The 19,832-nt window shown below is 38.6% G+C and overlaps 1 protein-coding gene across 1 annotated transcript in view; it reads right to left on the bottom strand.

The window, feature by feature from the left end:
• Nucleotides 1-13,796, bottom strand: part of LOC139687764 (venom protease-like) — a 28,153-nt gene extending 14,357 nt beyond the window's left edge. Inside the window, exons 1-3 of the mRNA XM_071585049.1 lie at nucleotides 13,664-13,796; nucleotides 2,709-2,951; nucleotides 1,209-1,294 (exon numbers count right to left, since the gene is read on the bottom strand). Of these exons, the coding sequence (XP_071441150.1) occupies nucleotides 1,209-1,294; nucleotides 2,709-2,951; nucleotides 13,664-13,742 (408 nt within the window). The 5' untranslated portion in view covers nucleotides 13,743-13,796. The remainder of the gene's footprint in view (nucleotides 1-1,208; nucleotides 1,295-2,708; nucleotides 2,952-13,663) is intronic.
• Nucleotides 13,797-19,832: the final 6,036 nt, after the last annotated feature.

The raw sequence follows: 19,832 nt of genomic DNA, 5'->3' as shown, positions 1-19,832 counted from the left end.
ATAATATTTTAAACACGTGAAAGTTGCAAACATGTATGTATATGAGAGTAGAGCAATAAATAATATTTTTTTTTAACGAATGCGAACAAAACATTATTTCAAATATATTTCTGTTTCAAATAAAACTGAACAGTTGATTTGATTGATAGCATTTCAGTTACTAAATAGGACTTTCCCTTGTCCATTACGAAAAGTAACAGCGGCTCATAAGTTTTGCGTTATATACACGAACGCGTATTTGACGTAAAGTTCGAGCATGCACTCGCTATTTTGATCATCCGCGTAGGGCTCGATGCGGAGAGGTACGTATAACCATCTTATTTGCAATAAATACAATAGTCTTGAAGTTCATTTTGAACAAAATGAATATTAATGAAATTATTCTTTTTGGCCTCGACCTGTAAACAATGTGAATTTTAGTTTTTTAAGCAACGTGTATATTGATGGCCTTTAAACTTGATAATCCTTTCGACTTGCCTCATTCTTTTATATAAATAAACCGATTTGGACAATATATTATTATTATAGCAACTCAATTTCCGTCGAGCTTTTACTGGTGTTTGAATAAACCTCAATCTCAAACAATAAATCTCAAACCACTCCGAGGCAACTGGGTGAATAGCACACCTCTATAGGGTTTTGTCCCTGGCGCGGGATTAAATTCAACGCAAACCGATTCGTACGCTTGTTATCTGCTGGGGCAGTTTCCTGTTCGGAGTCTCCAAAAAAACCCATCAAATATATACCACGCATCATTAGTTTATGCCTAGCGTGTTTGTATCCTCTGCCTGTGCCAAGCGGGGAATTGTTTTTTTTGCGGTGAACGTCTACTGGACGTGTGTGTGTGTGCCTGTTTACTGAGCGAGTTGATTCCAGGCATGGGATTTAATGTCAACATAAAAGACCACGCAATATATGGACGCTTTATCACGGCGTTCCTTTTCCCATGCTTGGTGTCAGATGTTTACGGCTACCGGAAGACCACTCTGTGTTTTGATATACTTGAGATCATAAGAGCTCAACTCTAGACCAATAACTACGCATAGCTTGTGTTCGTGGATGACATTTTTAGAAATCATTTCGAGACGCTGAACTTAAATCCAAATTTCTTTTACTCCTTGCTTTTTCGTTGCATGCGCAGTGCACTAAGGTACTAAGCAGAAGCATCCAAATAAAAATAGTACATTCCAATGACAATATCGACTCACCATATGTGGGAATTCATCGAGCGTTGCTTTCGTTCCACCAGCCACAACAGGTACCAAGGGGCAAAATTTCCTATACTCGTTACAATCTGCAAAAATTTAACAATAGTTTATTGAAAAATTTGCAGTTGTGAACAAAAGTATTTTCAGGTAAAAGTGTGTGAATTCGAGTTAGACTGTATGGACAGTGACGATTAAAAAAAAGTTGTAATAGCAGTTCTATGATTAATGTTATACGAGTTATACTCGTATATTATTCACATTATTTAAAATTAAAAAAAAACATTGATAAAAATACATTTCCATGGAGTAAATTTATGCATTTATGCGAGGTGTATGGACCTATAATCACTGGTTTAGGCTCTGTACTGTGAATAGGACAACAGGCTAGATAATTGGTGTAACTACAAACATACTAGACTTCAATGGCTACCAGGGCTACGGATAGCTAGGGATAACTTGATTGGGCAATTCATAGGCATAGACATTTAACATCATATGATTTATTGTCTCAAGCAAACTCGGTTCTTCTGTACTCCTCTTTAAGTCTTAGTCTTATTTGCTCTCTCCGTGGAATCGTAAAACTCCCAGCATAACATCACGGTTACTCGTTTCTCACCGCCCAAACCTATAAGATTTGAAACATCACGGTACGCAAGCTGCTCACTTCAAGAAATTGGATTGGCTCTCGAACAGCATCATCTTAAAGAACTGATTTTACACACCATTCTTTATTCTCTCTTTTCAGGATATGAATGCTTTTTTTCTTTTTGAAGCGTCAATGTTACAAATGGAATACTGTTCCAAGCTTCGCGGCTCCGTCATTGTTCGCATCTTTACGCTATTATGTATTCCCTCGTCTTGAGTAAGACGCGGGAATACATAATAGAAGCGGATAAAGAGATATAGAACGTACTACGGCCGAATGAATGGAATGAATATAAAAACCCAAAGCCGTACTCTTAAGGGCACTAATAGGTGGAATTAAAGAAGGGGGGTTACAGGGAGCGAGAAAGTTATAGCAATCACTCAATCACTCCGGTATAAGTATGTAGGCACATTGACCGTCGTGAATCGCAAACACACTCGCACTCAGGGTTTACGGGGCGGGAAGCCCGACGCCAGTGACCCGTCACTCAGACAAATGAAATATAAAATAAATAGTTCTAACAATTACTCCCTCGCTCAGGTATTTGCAGAACAAATTGACCGTCACAAGTCGCAAACACACACACACTCGGGGTTTACGGGGTGGAAACCCGACGCCAGTGACCCGTCACTCAAATGATTGAAATTTAAAACAATTGGAAAAACTACTTACTCCCTCGCTCCGGTATTTGCAGAACAATCCGGAGTGATTGAGTGATTGCTATAACTTTCTCGCTCCCTGTAACCCCCCTTCTTTAATTCCACCTATTAGTGCCCTTAAGAGTACGGCTTTGGGTGTTTATATTCATTCCATAATAGAAGCGGGTTTAAATACAATTACAATGGAATACTCGCAGTATCTGGCAGCTTCCCCGACTTTTCTGTACGGCCCGGGGGGAGCCATGTGGTGAGGAGTGGGCGGCGGCCGGTGGGTAGTGGTCGTGGCTACAGCCTCAGAGCAGCACACCAGGGGGTCCGAGTGGAAGAAGCCGCAGGGTGTGGGGTAGACGCCCCTTTTTAGCAACTCCATGGCCCCGGGGCAGTCGAATATGTCCAGGCACATCCCCTTCGTGCCGTATCTATCCTCGCAGCGATCCTCTGAAACAAAAAAACGGAAGATTTCACGAGAGTCCGGGTCCAATGGGCATTTTAAGAAATCGATTTCCACGTGGTACGAAAACATAAGTTTTGGAAGGACCGCGCCGATTTTCTCCTTGGAATGTACTCATTCACTCGGAAGAACCAACCAAGGTAATCTCCTCAATGTTTGGTTTGGATAGGAGAGGGTATCTTAGAGCTCACCTAGTACGTACTAAACCCAAATAAAAATTAATACATTGGGGCTGTGGGAGGGGTTAGTTCCTTTCCTTTTACCGCCCATGGTTTCCAAGGAAGATCTGGTACCTACTGGAAAATATTAAACAGTTTGGGTGGACAATTGCAAAGAAACTGCGGAAGATGCCGCAACCGTAACTTTTAACGGAGCCATATGCTAATATGCTTTTCAATACAACAATTTCAGAGTGTAAAAATCATTCGCCTTGACTGGGATTCAAACCCAGATCCCTCGATGTCCGGTGGAGTGCTTTAGTCAGTTAAGCTATCGAGGCATCCTATTAAACTCTGAAATTTTGGGGGCTTTAAAGGAACAAGATGTTGCGACGAAATACCGTACATACAATGTCACAGGCATTCGTAGTCGTGCGCGACGCGCCACAGTCCACAAGGTTAAAGCTAACTTTTAAACATTTAGGCTGTTTATACCTTGACAAATCCCAAAGAAACTGCGGGAGATGCCGCAACAGTAACTTTTTACGGAGTCATCCGCTAGTATGCATTTCAATTCAACAGTTTGGGTGGAGCCGATAGAGTTCAGATAAGGGCGGGGTGAAAAACCATTTTTTCCGAAATTCGCTTAAGACTTAGTGATGATATTATTTTCTTAGTAAAGAAAATCGATCGGCACAATTCCTTACGGTTCCACCCGGCTCTTGAAAATCTGGTTCGGCGCAAGCCGCGTAGATAGTCCGCTCGACCCGCTGAGTTCACTTCCCCACGTGAAGACTCATGTCTTCACCCCACTCCAAACAACTAGTGGCGAAAAAAGGCCCGTGTAATGATTTAACAAGACTTGAAAATGGAGAGATTCAAGTTCAATTGCTACCCCAATTTTGATGAAGGGAGGAAGGAAGTACTCAGAGATGAAGAGGGACCTGATGCAGACTAGGTCGCTGGATTGTGTTTTGTTAGGAGTCACAAAATATTTATTTGGTAGTTGTGTCCATCCAAAAACCTACCTTAACCGGTAGATTACCTTATAATATATAGCTAAAGATTTTTCGTGAAAAGCTGAAGTTAACGCAGCAGAAACTTTATTAATAGATGTTGGATACACACTAGGCCATATTTATTTTTCTTACACGGATGAAAAGAACAGGCGAGGATTCAGTAGAGGAGAGACGGTAAGTTGTATCAAACGATGGCAGGGGGCAGTAAGTAGTCCAGCGCCTTACGCACTGGACTACCAAGCCTCCCTACCGTAAAAAAGATTTCAATATTATCAGTGACGGCTATGGTTTGGATGGGATTTTCCTTCTATAGTCTGCAATTCCAAGAAATAAAAGATAATATTGTCGCAAGAAGTAGCTTATCACAATGACTGCGACAAGTGCCACATACAGGTGCCACACCTGTATGTGTCGCACTTCTGGCGTTTTTAGAGAGGCACTAAGTCTCAATGCAATGTCCTAATATATAAAATAGGGGCTACCATTAGCATTAATGCCCCATGGCATCCCAAAGTGTAAGTCTCAATACGTAAAAGAATTGAAGTGTTTAGTCACCCTTGCGCGGGTAAGTAGGAATTCCGTTCTGGAAGGTGAAATCCGAGCCATTTAATTTTCCAGCAATAATGTTTTAAAATAGTGAATAAGTCCCATTGCATGAGGCTTTGAGGAGTTGCCACATCGCTTTTAGACAAAATGGTCCCTGTTTCGGATTAAGAATTATAAAAAGGTTTTTGACCGCAGCAAACTAAAAATCTTATCCGCCGTTCGGTGTCACAAAAGGCTGCACCCACTCAAGGAAGAAATTTCGAGCTAAAGGAGAAAACCTCAAGCATTATACAATGTTCCCTTCGTCACCTTTTGATTGATAAGGTTTTTACTGGGAAGTTTTCAGAAAAACATATCTCCGATTTTCTTGCACAAATATGTACATATACGCTTCCCGACTTTGGTTGTTAAGAATGCATGCGGATTAGAGCCTTACTCGTCTACGGTAGAATGTTTTAATTAACTTACGAACTAATTTAAAAAATCTTATCGGTAGTGCATGCACTCCACACAGCAATGGTTTACAAACCTTTTTTTTCGCCTTTCAATAATCCCTTCTGTCTACTTTATATGTTTTCTATAATTACATGTGCATTACACGTATAATAATAGAAGGGTCGTGTTAGTCTAGTGTGCAGAGCGCCGGTCTGTTGACCGAAAAGCCCAGGTTCAAATAAGGGGTCCCTCAGTTTCATCCAAGCTGTATTCAGATTATTCAGGTATCACATCTTCATGGGAAACCACTGACGGAAAAGGGAAATAAACCAGCCCCCTACACTGATGTGTGAATTTCACAAATCGTATTAGTGCGAGGCAAGCTCCGCTTTCATCAACCAGATCAAACTTCTACCTGATTAATGGGGCTGGTCAGATTTATAGAATGATAACCTATCTTTCCATAGGTGGGAGTGGAGTGGATTAAATGTAAAGAATGCACTTTGGTGAACTGAGAGTTCCCTCATCTGATGAACCGAGATGTCTGCACCAAGTAAATATTTCATGATTAGCAGAGTTTTGCTGAGATTTGAAGAAAAACAGATTCGAGACTTTAAGCAATTAAACAATACATTAGAACTAATACAATTCACCTAATTTAAAACTGTTGTCTGGTGTCTACACCTGACAATAATTATATCATGAAGGAAAATGTATTCATCCTGAAAATGGCCGAATTACTCAGAGAATGAGCGGCTTCAGTTGGTTTCTTAATCACGAATAATTTTCATGCGATCTTAGGTGTTGTGATGGTGAGAATTCATGTCAAACATCAGGTTACAACTTTTGATCGGAAAAGTTTCTGATGTTCAATAGAAAAACAGATTATCGCATATTATTTTTCTATGAGACAAACTTCTAAAATTTTTTAGGCTCATTTGGGTTCAGAAATATTTCAAATAGATGATAAAATATATTTGGCGCAACGCGAAACTTGTGTTCCAGTCGCAAATATTTTAGACTTTTAATATTTTGCGTCGAACAATTTCGCACCAAAACAATATTTATACATCAATTCGTTAAAATTTAATTTTTAACTAAAACACATTTTTATCCTTACTGTTATAATGAAATTAAGTAAGTAATTGTTTTTGTCAATCCAGTTGGTGACATCGGAAGTCCTTTAAATTCCAGCATGTTGTTTGAAATGGACAGCACAACATATAAATTACATACATGTTAAGTTCTGTCAACCTTAAGGTTTATATTCTACAGCTTTGTTCAATATTCGGTAATAAGGTCCTGGTGAAACACCGAATATTAAGTTAACAACAGATATTTTAGGTATTTTTAGATAATTTAGTACCCTATATACCCTAAGCCACCGTTAGGGTGTGTGGCAGGGGGTTAATACACACCAGACATATTTCACCCGAATATTTTTTCCCCTACCGTGGTCGGACAAATTTTTCTGATTTCTTATCGTTCGTGGAAAATATAACATCTTACATCTATCTCTTCTACACTTCATCTCTCTAATTTTACTGACGTGATCTCTCCTACCGTAGTACGATGGGGGTAATAATACAATTTCAACATCACTGCTAAAAAAAGACGTTCTTCCAATTTATGCAAGAGATCTAATCTGCAATTTAACCGGTATCTCGATCCCTGCTTGAGGTGCTTTGTGGAGGGCACTTTGAGTGAGTACGCCGTCCGTCGGATGGGACGTTAAGCTGCGGACCCCTTGGCGCCTTTCGTTAAGAGTAGGCTAATGCCGACGCCGGGTTTCTCTCCACCCTTCATCCTTTCCTATCCATCCCCTATGGCGCAAATGACCTCAGCTGTCGGTCGCCTCCCCTCAAAACTACTGCAATTTAACCTTCGCTCCATTGAGCGATTCGCAGCCTAGTCCCTCTAATATTTTGGATACGCTACTATGTTTATCGTAACAACGTTTTACACATGAAGCTCCTCTACGCTGCATGCGATTCAATTCGGCAATTAATCCAACTTCGTGAGGATCCCATATACTAGCAGCATATTCTAAATGTGGCCTAACCAGAGAAAGATAACCTTTCTCTTTGACTTTTAATCACATCTACCTAGTAATCTTCAAAAAAATCCTAACTTTTGTTAGCTTGCCCACATATTCCCCGTGCATGTTTCGCCGAGGAGAGGTCGTGAGTCAGGGTAGCGCCTAGGTGTACACATTGAGTGTACACATTCCATTTCGGTGTTCACGATGTAGAAGGCATTCGGGAGGGATTTGCTCTTTTTCCAAATATTTATCACTACCAATTTTTTAATTTTAACTCTAATTGCCAAATATTGCACCAGCGTTGTATAACATTAAGGTCACCTGATAAAGCTGCTGTGTCCTCAGTATCATGGATATCACGGTAAACCACTGCATCATAGGCAAATAATCGTAACCTACTTGTGACTACGGAGTCATTGTCGTTAGCGTTAAGTAGGAATGAAAGAGGTCCGATAAAACTTCCCCAGGGAACACCTGAAGTAACTTCTACTGAATTTGAGCTAACTCCATCTATCAGAACTCTTTGTACCCGTCCATTCAAAATGTCTTTTATCTAACCCAGGATATTGTTATATATGCCATTTGCTTCTAGCTTTGGGATTATTTCAGTTATTAGAAAGAAGCAGTATGCCTAGCTATTGGTAGTACACTTACCTACCCGCGGAAGGTAAGTTAAGAGCTGACTATCTGCCAGATTGGTAAAAAGCATTATGTGGTAGTTTCAAGTTAGAAGGAAGTCAACTTTGTAATTTTTCACACTATAGGTTATTAGAAATGACCACAGTTACAACAGGTTACTGCCATTCACAAGATTAAATTTTGTTCTAAGTTGCTAAGATTTAGAGGAAAACTAATAGGCAACATCCACAATGAAATGTGGAGGTGAAGAATTACAGAGAAAGGCTAAGGATGAACTATGAGAAGCAAGCAATAGAAAATGTAAATGCAAGGAATCCATGGGGAATGAATAAACTGACAGGGAACAGGATGGTTTGGTAAGCTGTTGAGAAAACAATCCGGCAAATGAAAACAATCGATAACCTGTGAAGATGAGCTAATATCTTTTGCTCAGGTTGAATGTCTCATGATGACTGCATGAGATCACCTCGGATATATTTGCGTTCAATGCTCCCCGATTACCTACAAGTACGTCAGTGACATCAATTGGTACGATAAAGTAGCATTCGTTGAGCCCAAGGAAATTTTATTTATTAAATTTGTAATTGCCATTGTTTTAACTTAGCCCTTGTTTAAAAATTTGACATTTTAGATAGAATTCCGATGGCATCCACTGTGTATTCTGTCACGATGCACGCCAGAGCTGGTGAATGCGTGGCTCTAAGAGCCCGTATTGCCGCGTTGGATGGTATCGTGACTGAGCTTCCATCTAAGGTTGACGGGAAGGTTGCTCTTCCGTAGGTCTAATAGTGGGTTCCTAAAGTCTTATTTGCCAAATTATTAACTTTAAATGAAGTGAGGGTCAGTGTTTCAATAATTCATTTAACACGAATCAGATAGCATCGGACGAAAAATTTATAAGGGTTTCAATTTTTATAAGAAAATGATTCTCGTTAAAAATTCAAAAACCGGAATATCAAGGAAATCTTTCTCCCGGAATAAAACGCTGACACGGCGGCTGCCTAATAGGGCGGTGAAAAGCGTGACGCAAGCCTTATGGAGAGAGCCTGGAACATTTGCGTACGCTTCACTCGAGTGGGAGCGAGGAAATAAAAGAAGAGCGGCTGGTGAGGAAGATTCACTCAAGGAGCGGCGGAGAAGGCCGTGTTCCCGGGAATGACCGAGGCATTGCGCCAGCGAGACGACCGCAAACAATGACCCTCTCAGTTCGGGGGCGCCATTATGTATACTGAGCAAACACGCCCACTCGAGACATTCTTCTCCTGGAGTAAGCAGAACTGGGAGCCGATTGATTTAGTAGCTGGCATGTGTATTGGACGTCTAATAGGGAATCTTTTATACGACAGGCATAGAATTAAAAGCTGCCCAGTGTTATCGTATTTTAAAATTGATCACGCGGCGGGCGGGCGCGCGTCCTCGAGGTAAGTCAACGAACTGCAAAATTTGGTATCCACGCCTCTTTTCTGGATGTCATGCCATGATCGAAAAATTCCGAATACTAGGCACGCCAAAAAGTCTGAGTAGGAATCACAGGTCGACAGATGGGCTAATGGGGATGTATGGGTAATCGTTTAGGCTTTATGCGGAAGGCGCTCAATCATATTCTTCTGCTCGTCCGATTGAATAACTCCAATCCGGGATATAATATCGAGAAAAATCCTTAAAATCGGGATGGTAATGCAAGTATTCTGTATGGGACGGTTATGTAATACTATCTATTTAAAATAAATTTAGCGTACTTATTTAAGATGTTTCAATTTCTCTGCAACATTTTATCACGGAGTCACGGATGAGTCACACCGTTGCATACTGCTCGTCTTCGGTCGGCGTCGTAGTTAACACACGGTAGGGGACACTCCCATAAATATTTATAAATTATATTCAACTATATTCAACGTTTCGGTTATCATGTTGCCTCGACCAGGCAAGGAGAAATGACGCCTGTAAAGCGCTGTTCTCCAAGTCTGATCAAGGATGGAGGGCGGGAGAGAGTTGAGGTAGAGGGGAGAACTAGGGGTTGAAGGGAGGAAAGGGTGGGGTGAGAAGAGTGGAGTGGTATGTAAGAGGAGTTAACTAATTGCACCACTGTTGTTAATGAGACATGTTCCATCCCGGAGGTTCAAATTCGCGAAACATTTAGATGTACCGTATGCCATCTCCCTCGATTGAACTAGCGGAAGGTGGAAGTCGATTACGTCTATCACCACGATGAAGCAGTCATCAAACGGTAACCTATATCCCTCACCTTAGAGACTATAATTTAATAATAATTTGATAATTAAATCGCCACCTATTTTTAAGGCGTCAAAAAAATATATGCACAATATTGCTCCTCAAATAAATAGAAGTATGAGTATACCACTAAATATTTTCCTTATAAGAGTTTTATCAAAGTCGTTGCTGCACTGCATATAAAGAAGAGTCAGCTGTGGAGTGGATAACTCAATTGGCGTCGACCCGAATCATGCGACTTTTCGGATAGGAAGATAGCTAGACGAAGGTGAGGAAAGGAAGCAGAGGTAGGATGAAGAAGAGACCAGGGTTGTAAGCAGCCCATTCTTCGGCAAAGGAATCAAGGAATACACAGTTTAACATCCCATATGCCCGGCGGTGCACCATACTCAAAATGCCTCTTATCACAAACTCTAACGAGTTCAGAAACATCATTAAAAAATACATTAACGACACTTGGAATTGGCCCTTTATGCTAAATTCCTGGAAACTTCACCACAGTGAACAACGATGGCTCATTTTTTAGCAAGGTGGCTGGAAATTATGTGGTTTCGGGTTTCATGTTTTCAAGGATAAAAATTCATTCCTCAATGTATTGTGACACCATTTTTACCACCTGATATCTACAAAATAAACCAAAGGATACTGATTTTATTTTTATTTATTTATGTACCCTGCAAGCCACCACTAGGGTGTGTGGCAGGGGGTAAAAATACACCAGAATAAATAAATTTAGATGTGCAAATATTTCAACATTTTCCGCAGTAGCATAGAAATTAATGGCTATCCAATGAACTAAAAACGTTTCAGAAATGTGATGACTCACCTAAATAAAAATCCCGCTTTCGGTAGAAATAATACTAATATTGTAGTTTTGAAGTCCTGCATTGGAGTTTTTTATTTTTTAAGCATCCAGTTGAACATTAACCGTGCCATGACCCCTTTCTTTATCGATTTCGTTATATCATTCAGTAAATAAGACTTTGTAACCAAACGATAATATAAGAGAATATCAATAAGCACCCGGTTTTGGTGAACTACAATCATTTCTCTTATGGAGTATTTATATCTCGCGGTATTCTCACACAAGTTAATTATCTCGTACACCGAACAATCACTACTCAGCTGCAGTGCAGCGATAGGTAGGCAACTGTTCCCCGACGCGTCATTTGGTTACTCTAATTAACCACATAAATGTTCTTTAATGTACACAGTTGTGACACTAAATGTATTGATCTTCTTACCGAATACGTGACGCATTGGAATCTGCCATTAAAAATCGCAGGATAAGTCATTCATTTCAAAGTCAAATAAGCAATCTTTCCTTCTACTATCCACTATCCAATTTCTGGCCAAATCAAATTATACCTCTGGCGGTTCGCGTACACCCGTGAGCGAGATTATTCTTTCTATTGAGTCATCAGATGTCATGGTGTCCGAACCAATAAAACTTGAATTCGTGGCCCTCCAACTCCTACCGAATTGCTTGTGGTTTTGATCTAATTTAGAAGCGCATGTTCTCGCATTTCGAACTTATTTTCTATGTATTGCCTACATATTTTTCAAGAATAAGATCAGGGCGTGGCTGTCAATGTTCCAAACAAAAAAATGGCAATACGTGAAGATAAGGAACGAGGAAGCTGAGAGTTCAAAAGTGATGACGCAGGGGAATATCGTGTGGCATGGATTTTTTTGGCAATCGTGTGTTAGTTTCAGGAACTCGAAAGAATGACCTAAAGGGAAGGCCACTGATATTCTAGCCATATGAAATCTACATTGAATATTAAGTTACAGATTGAATCTCTTGCATAATTTGGAAGGGCGTCTCTCTGGAAAAGATGTTGGAAATGTATTATTACCCCCATCTTACTACGGTAGGTGAAATCATGTCATAAAATTAGAGGGATTAAATGTAGAAAAAATAGAGTTAAGATGCCATTTTTTCCGCGAATAATAAGGAATCATAATTACATTGTCCGACCGCGATAGTGTCATGTTCGCGTAAAAATTAGTCCGGTGTGTATTCACCCCCTGCCACACACCCCATCGGTGGCTTGCAGAGTGCAGAAATAAAAATTTTAAAAACAGAAAAAATACATCAATAACGATAAATTACTCTGAAATCCGTCACAACAGCGCGGGGCAGGATGTGACCAGCTACTAGGATAATTAATTATCATGCTGGAGGGGCATTAGGGGGGATCGAGATGGTGCGCGGGCTAACGTACTGGCTTCCCACCCTGAGGGGGCGGGTTCAAATCCCGGCGGTGTTGAATATTTTTCAGAGATATTTCGATCCCTACTTGAGGTGCTTTGTGGAGGGCACTTTGAGTGAGTACGCCGTCCGTCGGATGGGACGTTAAGCTGCGGACCCCTTGGCGCCTTTCGTAAAGAGTAGGCTAATGCCAACGCCGGGTTTCTCTCCACCCTTCATCCTTTCCTGTCCATCCCCTATGGCGCAAATGACCTCAGCTGTCGGTCGCCTCCCCTCAAAGCTACTACTAGGAGCATTAGGCGTCATTTTTATTTTCGATTAATTCAAAACTTCGCGTTGCTTTTTGCAGCTGCGATCATGATTTACTGCATCGATGATGCAGGACTCAAATTATTCTACCTCAGCGTTGCACTTATTCGATTACTGTTTTATCAATATGCCAAGCCGTGCACGTTATCTTGTCACGATCAACGTTCAGATTTTTCTGTACATACCACCGTGACGACTTCTGATCGCTCACCTTAACGGAAGTTTAACGAGACGAGCTCTTTTTCTCTGTGTTTTTTTCAATTCAGGAAATAGTCCACCCCCTGGGTAGGATCTAATAGAAAAAAAGAAATAATCAACTCGTTTCTAAGGTTGACTCCAACTAACGCGAAATAAATCCCATTATTACCTCTATCACATCGAGTATTTCCTCAATATTACTTTGATGATACAAAGTTCCGCAAACATGCCTAACGTGCGTCACTGATAGAAGTGATTGTTCCAACATGAGGAGGAAGGTAGGACAGAAACGCTGCGTCAGCATTAGGCTTACCTTTGAACAATGTTGAAAATGTATTATAACTCCATCATACTACGATAGGAGAGATCATGTCAATAAAATTAGAGATATTAAATGTGGAACAAATAGATTTAAGATGACATTTTTTTCACGAACGGCAAGGGATCAGAATAACGTTTTCCGACCACGGTAAGGGAAAAAGATATTCGAGTGAAAATTAGTCCGCTGTGTATTCACCCCCTGCCACACACCCTAGCGGTGGATTGTAGGGTGATAAAAATATACTAAAAAAATGCTTGAATAAAACGCTTGACGCATGGTTGAACAAACTGCCCTCCGGAACTAGTGGGTTTGAAGCCAGCACTCGAGACAACACACTAGTACTAACGCCCCAGGAGGGTTGGTAATCTTCAAGAATTGGGAGTGACATAAAATATTAAGTGCAGTCGTGGGCAAGGGATCACAAGCCCCATAACTAAGCTGTAGTTTTCAGGTACGAAACCCGGCGACACCTAAAATTCTTCAGCTTGAAAGAAAATTACTACCCGATTTTCCGACCGAAACGGTAGTTCGGGTATTACTTTTACTAATTACTACGACCGGCCTATGTATACATTATGTACCCACCAGAGTAATACTGAGCGCTTCCGAGGATGATGAAGACGGTTTGTAGGAGCAGGAGACAGGAGATGAGTTTCACCTCCATGGCTCAAGCGGTGGTGCTTTGATGGTCCTCGATGCTACTCGTTCGGAGACTGGAAGGAAAATGTCTACCGTCACCAGTTGAAGGCTCTGCAGGTAGAGTTTTGACGATCAGTCACATCGTTCAATTGAACGAGTCTTTCAAGTGTGTGAGATGACTCGAGTCATTAGGAATGAGACCAACGAGTCTTTAGTGACTGTTTGGCGGTTTGGACGACTGACTGCGTTGCTGACTCAAAAAGGGAGTCTTCCCATGACTCTGGAATGACTCGGAGAATCGAAGGACTCGGTAGAATCGCGGAGTTTACAGTGATTGAGTGAAATAAATGCGATTGACTGACTGCTGCGCTGAATCAAAATAAACATATCCTTACATTTCCGATGAGTCCAAGTGGCTCGGTTGGAACTCAAAGTCACTCGCTCCCAGAAAGTCAGTAACGTTGCTATTATGGGTTTGTTTAAGGAGTGAGTTACGAGCAATTCGTACGTTATTGCATAAATGGTATGATGAATTTATGCTACGATTTTCATCTTTCTTTGTTGGTGTAATTAATTAAAGTCTTTATTATTCCTGGAATGAAGCAGTTTTTTTCATTGGATTAGCAGAAATCCAAAATACGTGGTAGTTACAGGTTTTTTGTCAAATTACCATTGTACAGATGTAACGTCAATATTACTGTCAATATGGTGTACATGACACAGATATAATACAAAATTATAATTTTAGGTAAATTTTTGTCTACACTATTCATGAATGAACAATTTAGAAGAACTTGAAATTGGACATTAGAAACAGAAAGACATGGAAGTACCCATAATATGAAGTAGATTTCTACTCTATACAACAATAATTTTTACTTTTCTACTCACCTTGAAAAATACACATTTAATCACAATGGTCACTTGATGGTATATACAGAGCAAAAATATGGCAATAGTCAGTGATGGGAGATACATTATGACTGAAGGTTCTTCAGCAGTACTGAATCAGAAAAATAATATTTGCCAAGGAATGTTTTAAGATAAAAGCTTTACAGATTATTCATTTGCATTGAAAACCTTATGATTTCTTCAGTATAGCAACAATTATTATTGCATAGACAAAAATTCGAAGCATTTTGAAATTTACTAACTTTAAACTAAGCAGCAATACACAATCAAGAAGCAAAAAAAAAAGAAGCATTTTAATCTTCCCAGTTATGATTTGAGAAAATCATCATTGTCAATTTATTAGGGCCAAATTGACTTCTTTTCTCGGTGAGAATCTGGCCTCCCTTTGAAAAAAAACATGCTCACAAGACACTGACACTGAGGTGGCCATGATGCAGTCTTCTTTTCAATAACCTATTATGCCTGGGATAAACCAGTTTCCTACTCTTCTATCAGATAAGTGAGTCAGAGATCCTCTCCAAGGACTCCTCCTGGAGGTACTTGTCCACTTAAAGGGGGCTATTACAAACAAGAGAGTTAAGTCACTCCATCAGGTGGAGTTTACTGATGCCACACTTTGTAACTCCACTACCAGTTATTACAAGTGAGTGGGCAGGAGTCTCACTGCCTACCACCGAGTCAATGGATCATCGGAGTTTTATTAGTAACCAGAAGCTTTGTATAAATATTTATTACTTATAGCAATGAATACTAAATTAATGTGTGTTAAATTGTTGATCAACGATTGCGGTGGAGAAGAGAGTTAAATGCTTTGACTTCATAGATGAAAAAATATAGACTATCATTCATTTTCAGGTTAAAGAACCTAATAAGGTAAAGTGAACTATCATCATGCGGTATCAGTCATCTCTTTTATGGTTCATCATGTGAATTTCACCTAAAAGATTTTCCCTGTAGAAAATAAGTCTTGTTATTGAAACTTCTCTACTGACAGATCGGTCCGTTGATGTCTGATACAATGAAGAAAGCAACGCAATGATGGTTCATGAAAGATTATTACACATGTTTTTGTCCTTATGATTTGTTTATCTATACATCGCAAACTTCGTGTCAATGTGAGAGGATGACAGGAAAAATAACATTAAACCGTTCATCAATGCTGAAGGCATACATAACTGATATTATGTTTTATCTAAGGGAGAGACAGGATTTCGAACACATCTTTTGATATATGTAGAAAAAACAGGTTTAATGAGCATAAGACAATTTTCCAAGTTTATTTTGTCGACAAAATTTTGTCACAACAATTTTACAAATATATATCAATAAATGTTAAAAAAATAAAACCGTAGAGATTAAAATGAAAACAAATAGGAATCCAAAAACATTTAGCAGTCCAACGCTCTACCCCCTGGACTACCGCGACCCACATATATTATATATATATATATATATATATATATATATATATATATATATATATATATATATATATATATATATTTTATCTATATATATTTTATCTATATATATATATATATATATATATATATATATATATATATATATATATATATATGGCCGAATATAGAAATGAAGACAGCATTAAGTACATGGGGGCCACACAGATCTTAGGAAGGGTTCAAGGTAGATTGTTTGGTATAATGAAGGAAAAAAAATTCAAAAGGAAACATGAATGTAATGATACTCAGGCTACAGTAAATAATGACCATAAGAAATAAAGAGGAAAATGGACTGAGGAAAAATGTAGAGATATTAAGGAAATTATGCTGAAGAGAAACACTGAAAAAACTCACTCCATAATCTGGAGTATATTCCTAACCCCACAAACCTATGCAATAGAAAATTTGAAGAAGTAATAATTGGTGAAGAGGAATGTGCATCAAGACTGGATGAATTATATAAGGAAGGAATACATACAGAACAATTGTATTCAGGATTTGTAAAAAGGAAATTATATCCTGGAAGAAGAGCAAACAGGTCTAGATGACGAAATTACACAAATTATAAGCATTACAGCATTTGACTAAGCCCTGGGAGTTAAAGCACAGTAAAGCACCAGGGCCAGATCTAAAACAGGCGACAGTAGACAGAGCCAAACAAGCACTTTATATCAAAAGCAGGCTGTCAAAATGTGAAGGAATCAAGATGGGTATGAAACAGTTTATGTAAACCTAGATAAATAATCACATTTTAGGGGGTGGAAAGCTGGGCCATTCTAGAAAAAGCCTATGAGAAAATTTGAATTTTTCAATGTGCTGGTTCCTATTGAAAACAACCTGGACAAAAAAGCATTGAAGAAGTTCTGGACAAAGGTCAATGAAAGTACCTATTGACAGAAGCAACAGAAAACAATAAACAGGCCAGTAATACACTTGATTAGATATTTAATTTGAAATATTTCATAAAGTCTATATACTAATTGTAGCATTGTACGGAGTTCAAAGCTGAGCCATCCTAGAAAAGAGGAGGAAATTTAATTGCTTAAATGTTCCTGTGCCTATGTTTATGATACTTTGGATTAACAATCAGTAAAGAATTTACCATCAGAGTGAGGGAAGAGTACAAGTTGACCAAAGTAGAAGCAATAGGCTAGAAGGACACCTGATAAGGCATTGAGATTGCAAGTAAATCTAATTGGGAAAGATTAGAAGTATTAAAGAAAAGAGGATAACATAGGATGACATTTATGGGTGGTAAAAACAAATATATTTACACTTGAATGTGAAAGAACTGGCCTTTATCAGAAAACTCATTACAAAGAAATCATGCATTCCACCTACAAACTCTACTGGTCGAGTTAGAAGTGCTACTGAGCCAGATAGTAGCTCTTTATGTGGCACTTATTTCTGCATTCTTCACAAAGATTGATATATTTGAATGCTAGACTCATGACCAGGCAACATTTTCACACTACAGTCAAATATGCTATGATCATTTAGGTTAAATACAGAGACATTTTGTAGTCATCAAGTGTTACCTTTGGAGGAAATACTTCTTTACTTTTTTATTAATCTCACCATAGGTCTTTAATCATGCAGATTATTTGGCACAGCATTAATAATATTTGGGTATCGCCACAGTTATTCTATCACCACCAAAATTAATAAAATATCACAGTTATACTTCACACAGTTATCATCCTCATTTACATTTACTTCAACCCATCTTAAATATTTTGAACTTACTTATAAAGTAATTTTCCATTACTAAATCATACTACATAAAGCTTACTTAAGGAGGATGTTTTACAAGCAATATATGTTCATTAATAATATTCATTTAAGCATTCAGCTCATCCAACATCATCATCACATTTTGTGTGAATGAACATTTTATTTTATATGAGCCTATTTCCCTCATTGTTCCCCAAATCAGTGTATCAGATTCAACTGAAACAAAATAATCTATTTAACATTTACCCATACCAAATTATTAATTTCATATCTCTAATAGCACACTATGTAACCTGTCACAAAGCTTATCGAAACAATGCTCAATGAACTTCAATGCTAGTTATTTCACATCGAAAAACCTCTTACTGTTTTATATTGAAAATTCATGCACAAGAGTTACCCTTGATTTTTTATTGCATAAGACATTTCATTCATAAACCAATATCAATAAATCAGTAATCACATGGGGTTCGATGTGTACCTACGGTAATTGCCCCCACAGTATCACAGTATTCAAGAAACCTCTTTTTAATTTTCAACAAGATTCTATTTAAATATTTTCTTGAATGTCTTTGCTTATGAATTAAAATATTTGATCATGGAAAGGAACAAACTATGCAAAATTTCACTATTTAAAAAAAAATTTATTTACGACCCAGGTTTCAACAGTTTGTCATCTTCAGGTGTTAATTATCCCTGAAACCGTTCGGTTTGTCAAAATATTTGATGATTACAAATAAGTTAAAGCAATAGATTTTGCAGTACACAATGGTGAATAAAAGAATAATTACCCAAGAAATCAAATACTGAAACACGTAAGTTGCTCAGTAATTCATTGCCTCTTTTAATATAGAAAAAGGGATTATATCTATTTACAATAGCATAAACATGAAAGGGTAATAATTAGAGTAGCTCTGGATAATCACCAAATAATGTCAAAATAATAGATGAAGAGTTTGGCTACTAACGATTGTGAACACCCAAATAATTACCAAACAAATAATAAACTGGAACACAATGTTTCACAAATTCATCATTACTTCTTTCAAAGTGGTCACTTACATCCCGCATTCATAGCTATGTCCTTTTAGGGATTTATTCTAAACATGAACTATTCGTTTCATGCATTACTTCTAAGATTTTGCTCAAACGACGAATGCGAATGAAAGTGAAGTATATACAATAGAAAGTTAAAGAGCTCAGTGTTGAAATAAACTAAATACATGCCGCATTATGCCACAGATATCGCTAAACAAAATTAATTATTACATTGTATTGATAAAATAGATAAGCCCAGTGTAGTTCTTACCAGATACTTTTTAGAAGAATTAATATTGATAATTTCACTTCACCGTTTTTACTCAACCGCTCTGGTTGAAAAATACTAGTGTTCACTCCTAGGCCCAAATTTAATGATTTTAATATGCCAGATCACCAGTGTAAAAAAACTACTGCCATATTGAAAATACAGTCAGGCAGAGAGACAAAGGCAGGGTAGTTGGGTGGGGTGTCACTCCGCCCCGTTAGCGTGGCATCAGTCTGTGTGAAACTCGTTTGTAATAGCTTTGGACTTGGACGCTCACTTCTGGCAGGGTAATACCGCCCAGCAGAGTTGCCTTGCCTTTTGTAATCGTTCCGCATGGTGAGACTCTTTTCAAAGGGTATCATACCGCCAACGGGTGAACTCCGCCTGTGGTGTGTGGTTCATAATAGCCCCCAACTATTACCGCAGATGTTGGATGTCCCTTCTTTTGCCTAGCAATGGTGGAATCAAACTCCTCCCACATTGAAGAAGTTTACGAGGGCCTCTGTTCTTCAGGTTCAGTAATGGGTACTTGACTGGCTTAATTGCATAAGGTACCTAAAAATTTGTATCTTGGGAGAAGGCATATCTTTTAAATCTTGGGTATAATATACATGCTTCTCTTGATATGGAATTGATCTCCACATCTTTAAATCTCTTCAATAAAAGAAATTTTGGAGATTTGGGTGGGCTTCTCCCCACT

The sequence above is a fragment of the Hetaerina americana genome, unplaced genomic scaffold, assembly GCF_022747635.1.
Source record: "Hetaerina americana unplaced genomic scaffold, ioHetAmer1.1.p SCAF_2, whole genome shotgun sequence".
Lineage (NCBI taxonomy): Eukaryota > Metazoa > Arthropoda > Insecta > Odonata > Calopterygidae > Hetaerina > Hetaerina americana.
The sequence above is the reverse complement of the archived record's forward strand: the minus strand, read 5'-3'. Positions and strand labels throughout refer to the sequence as shown.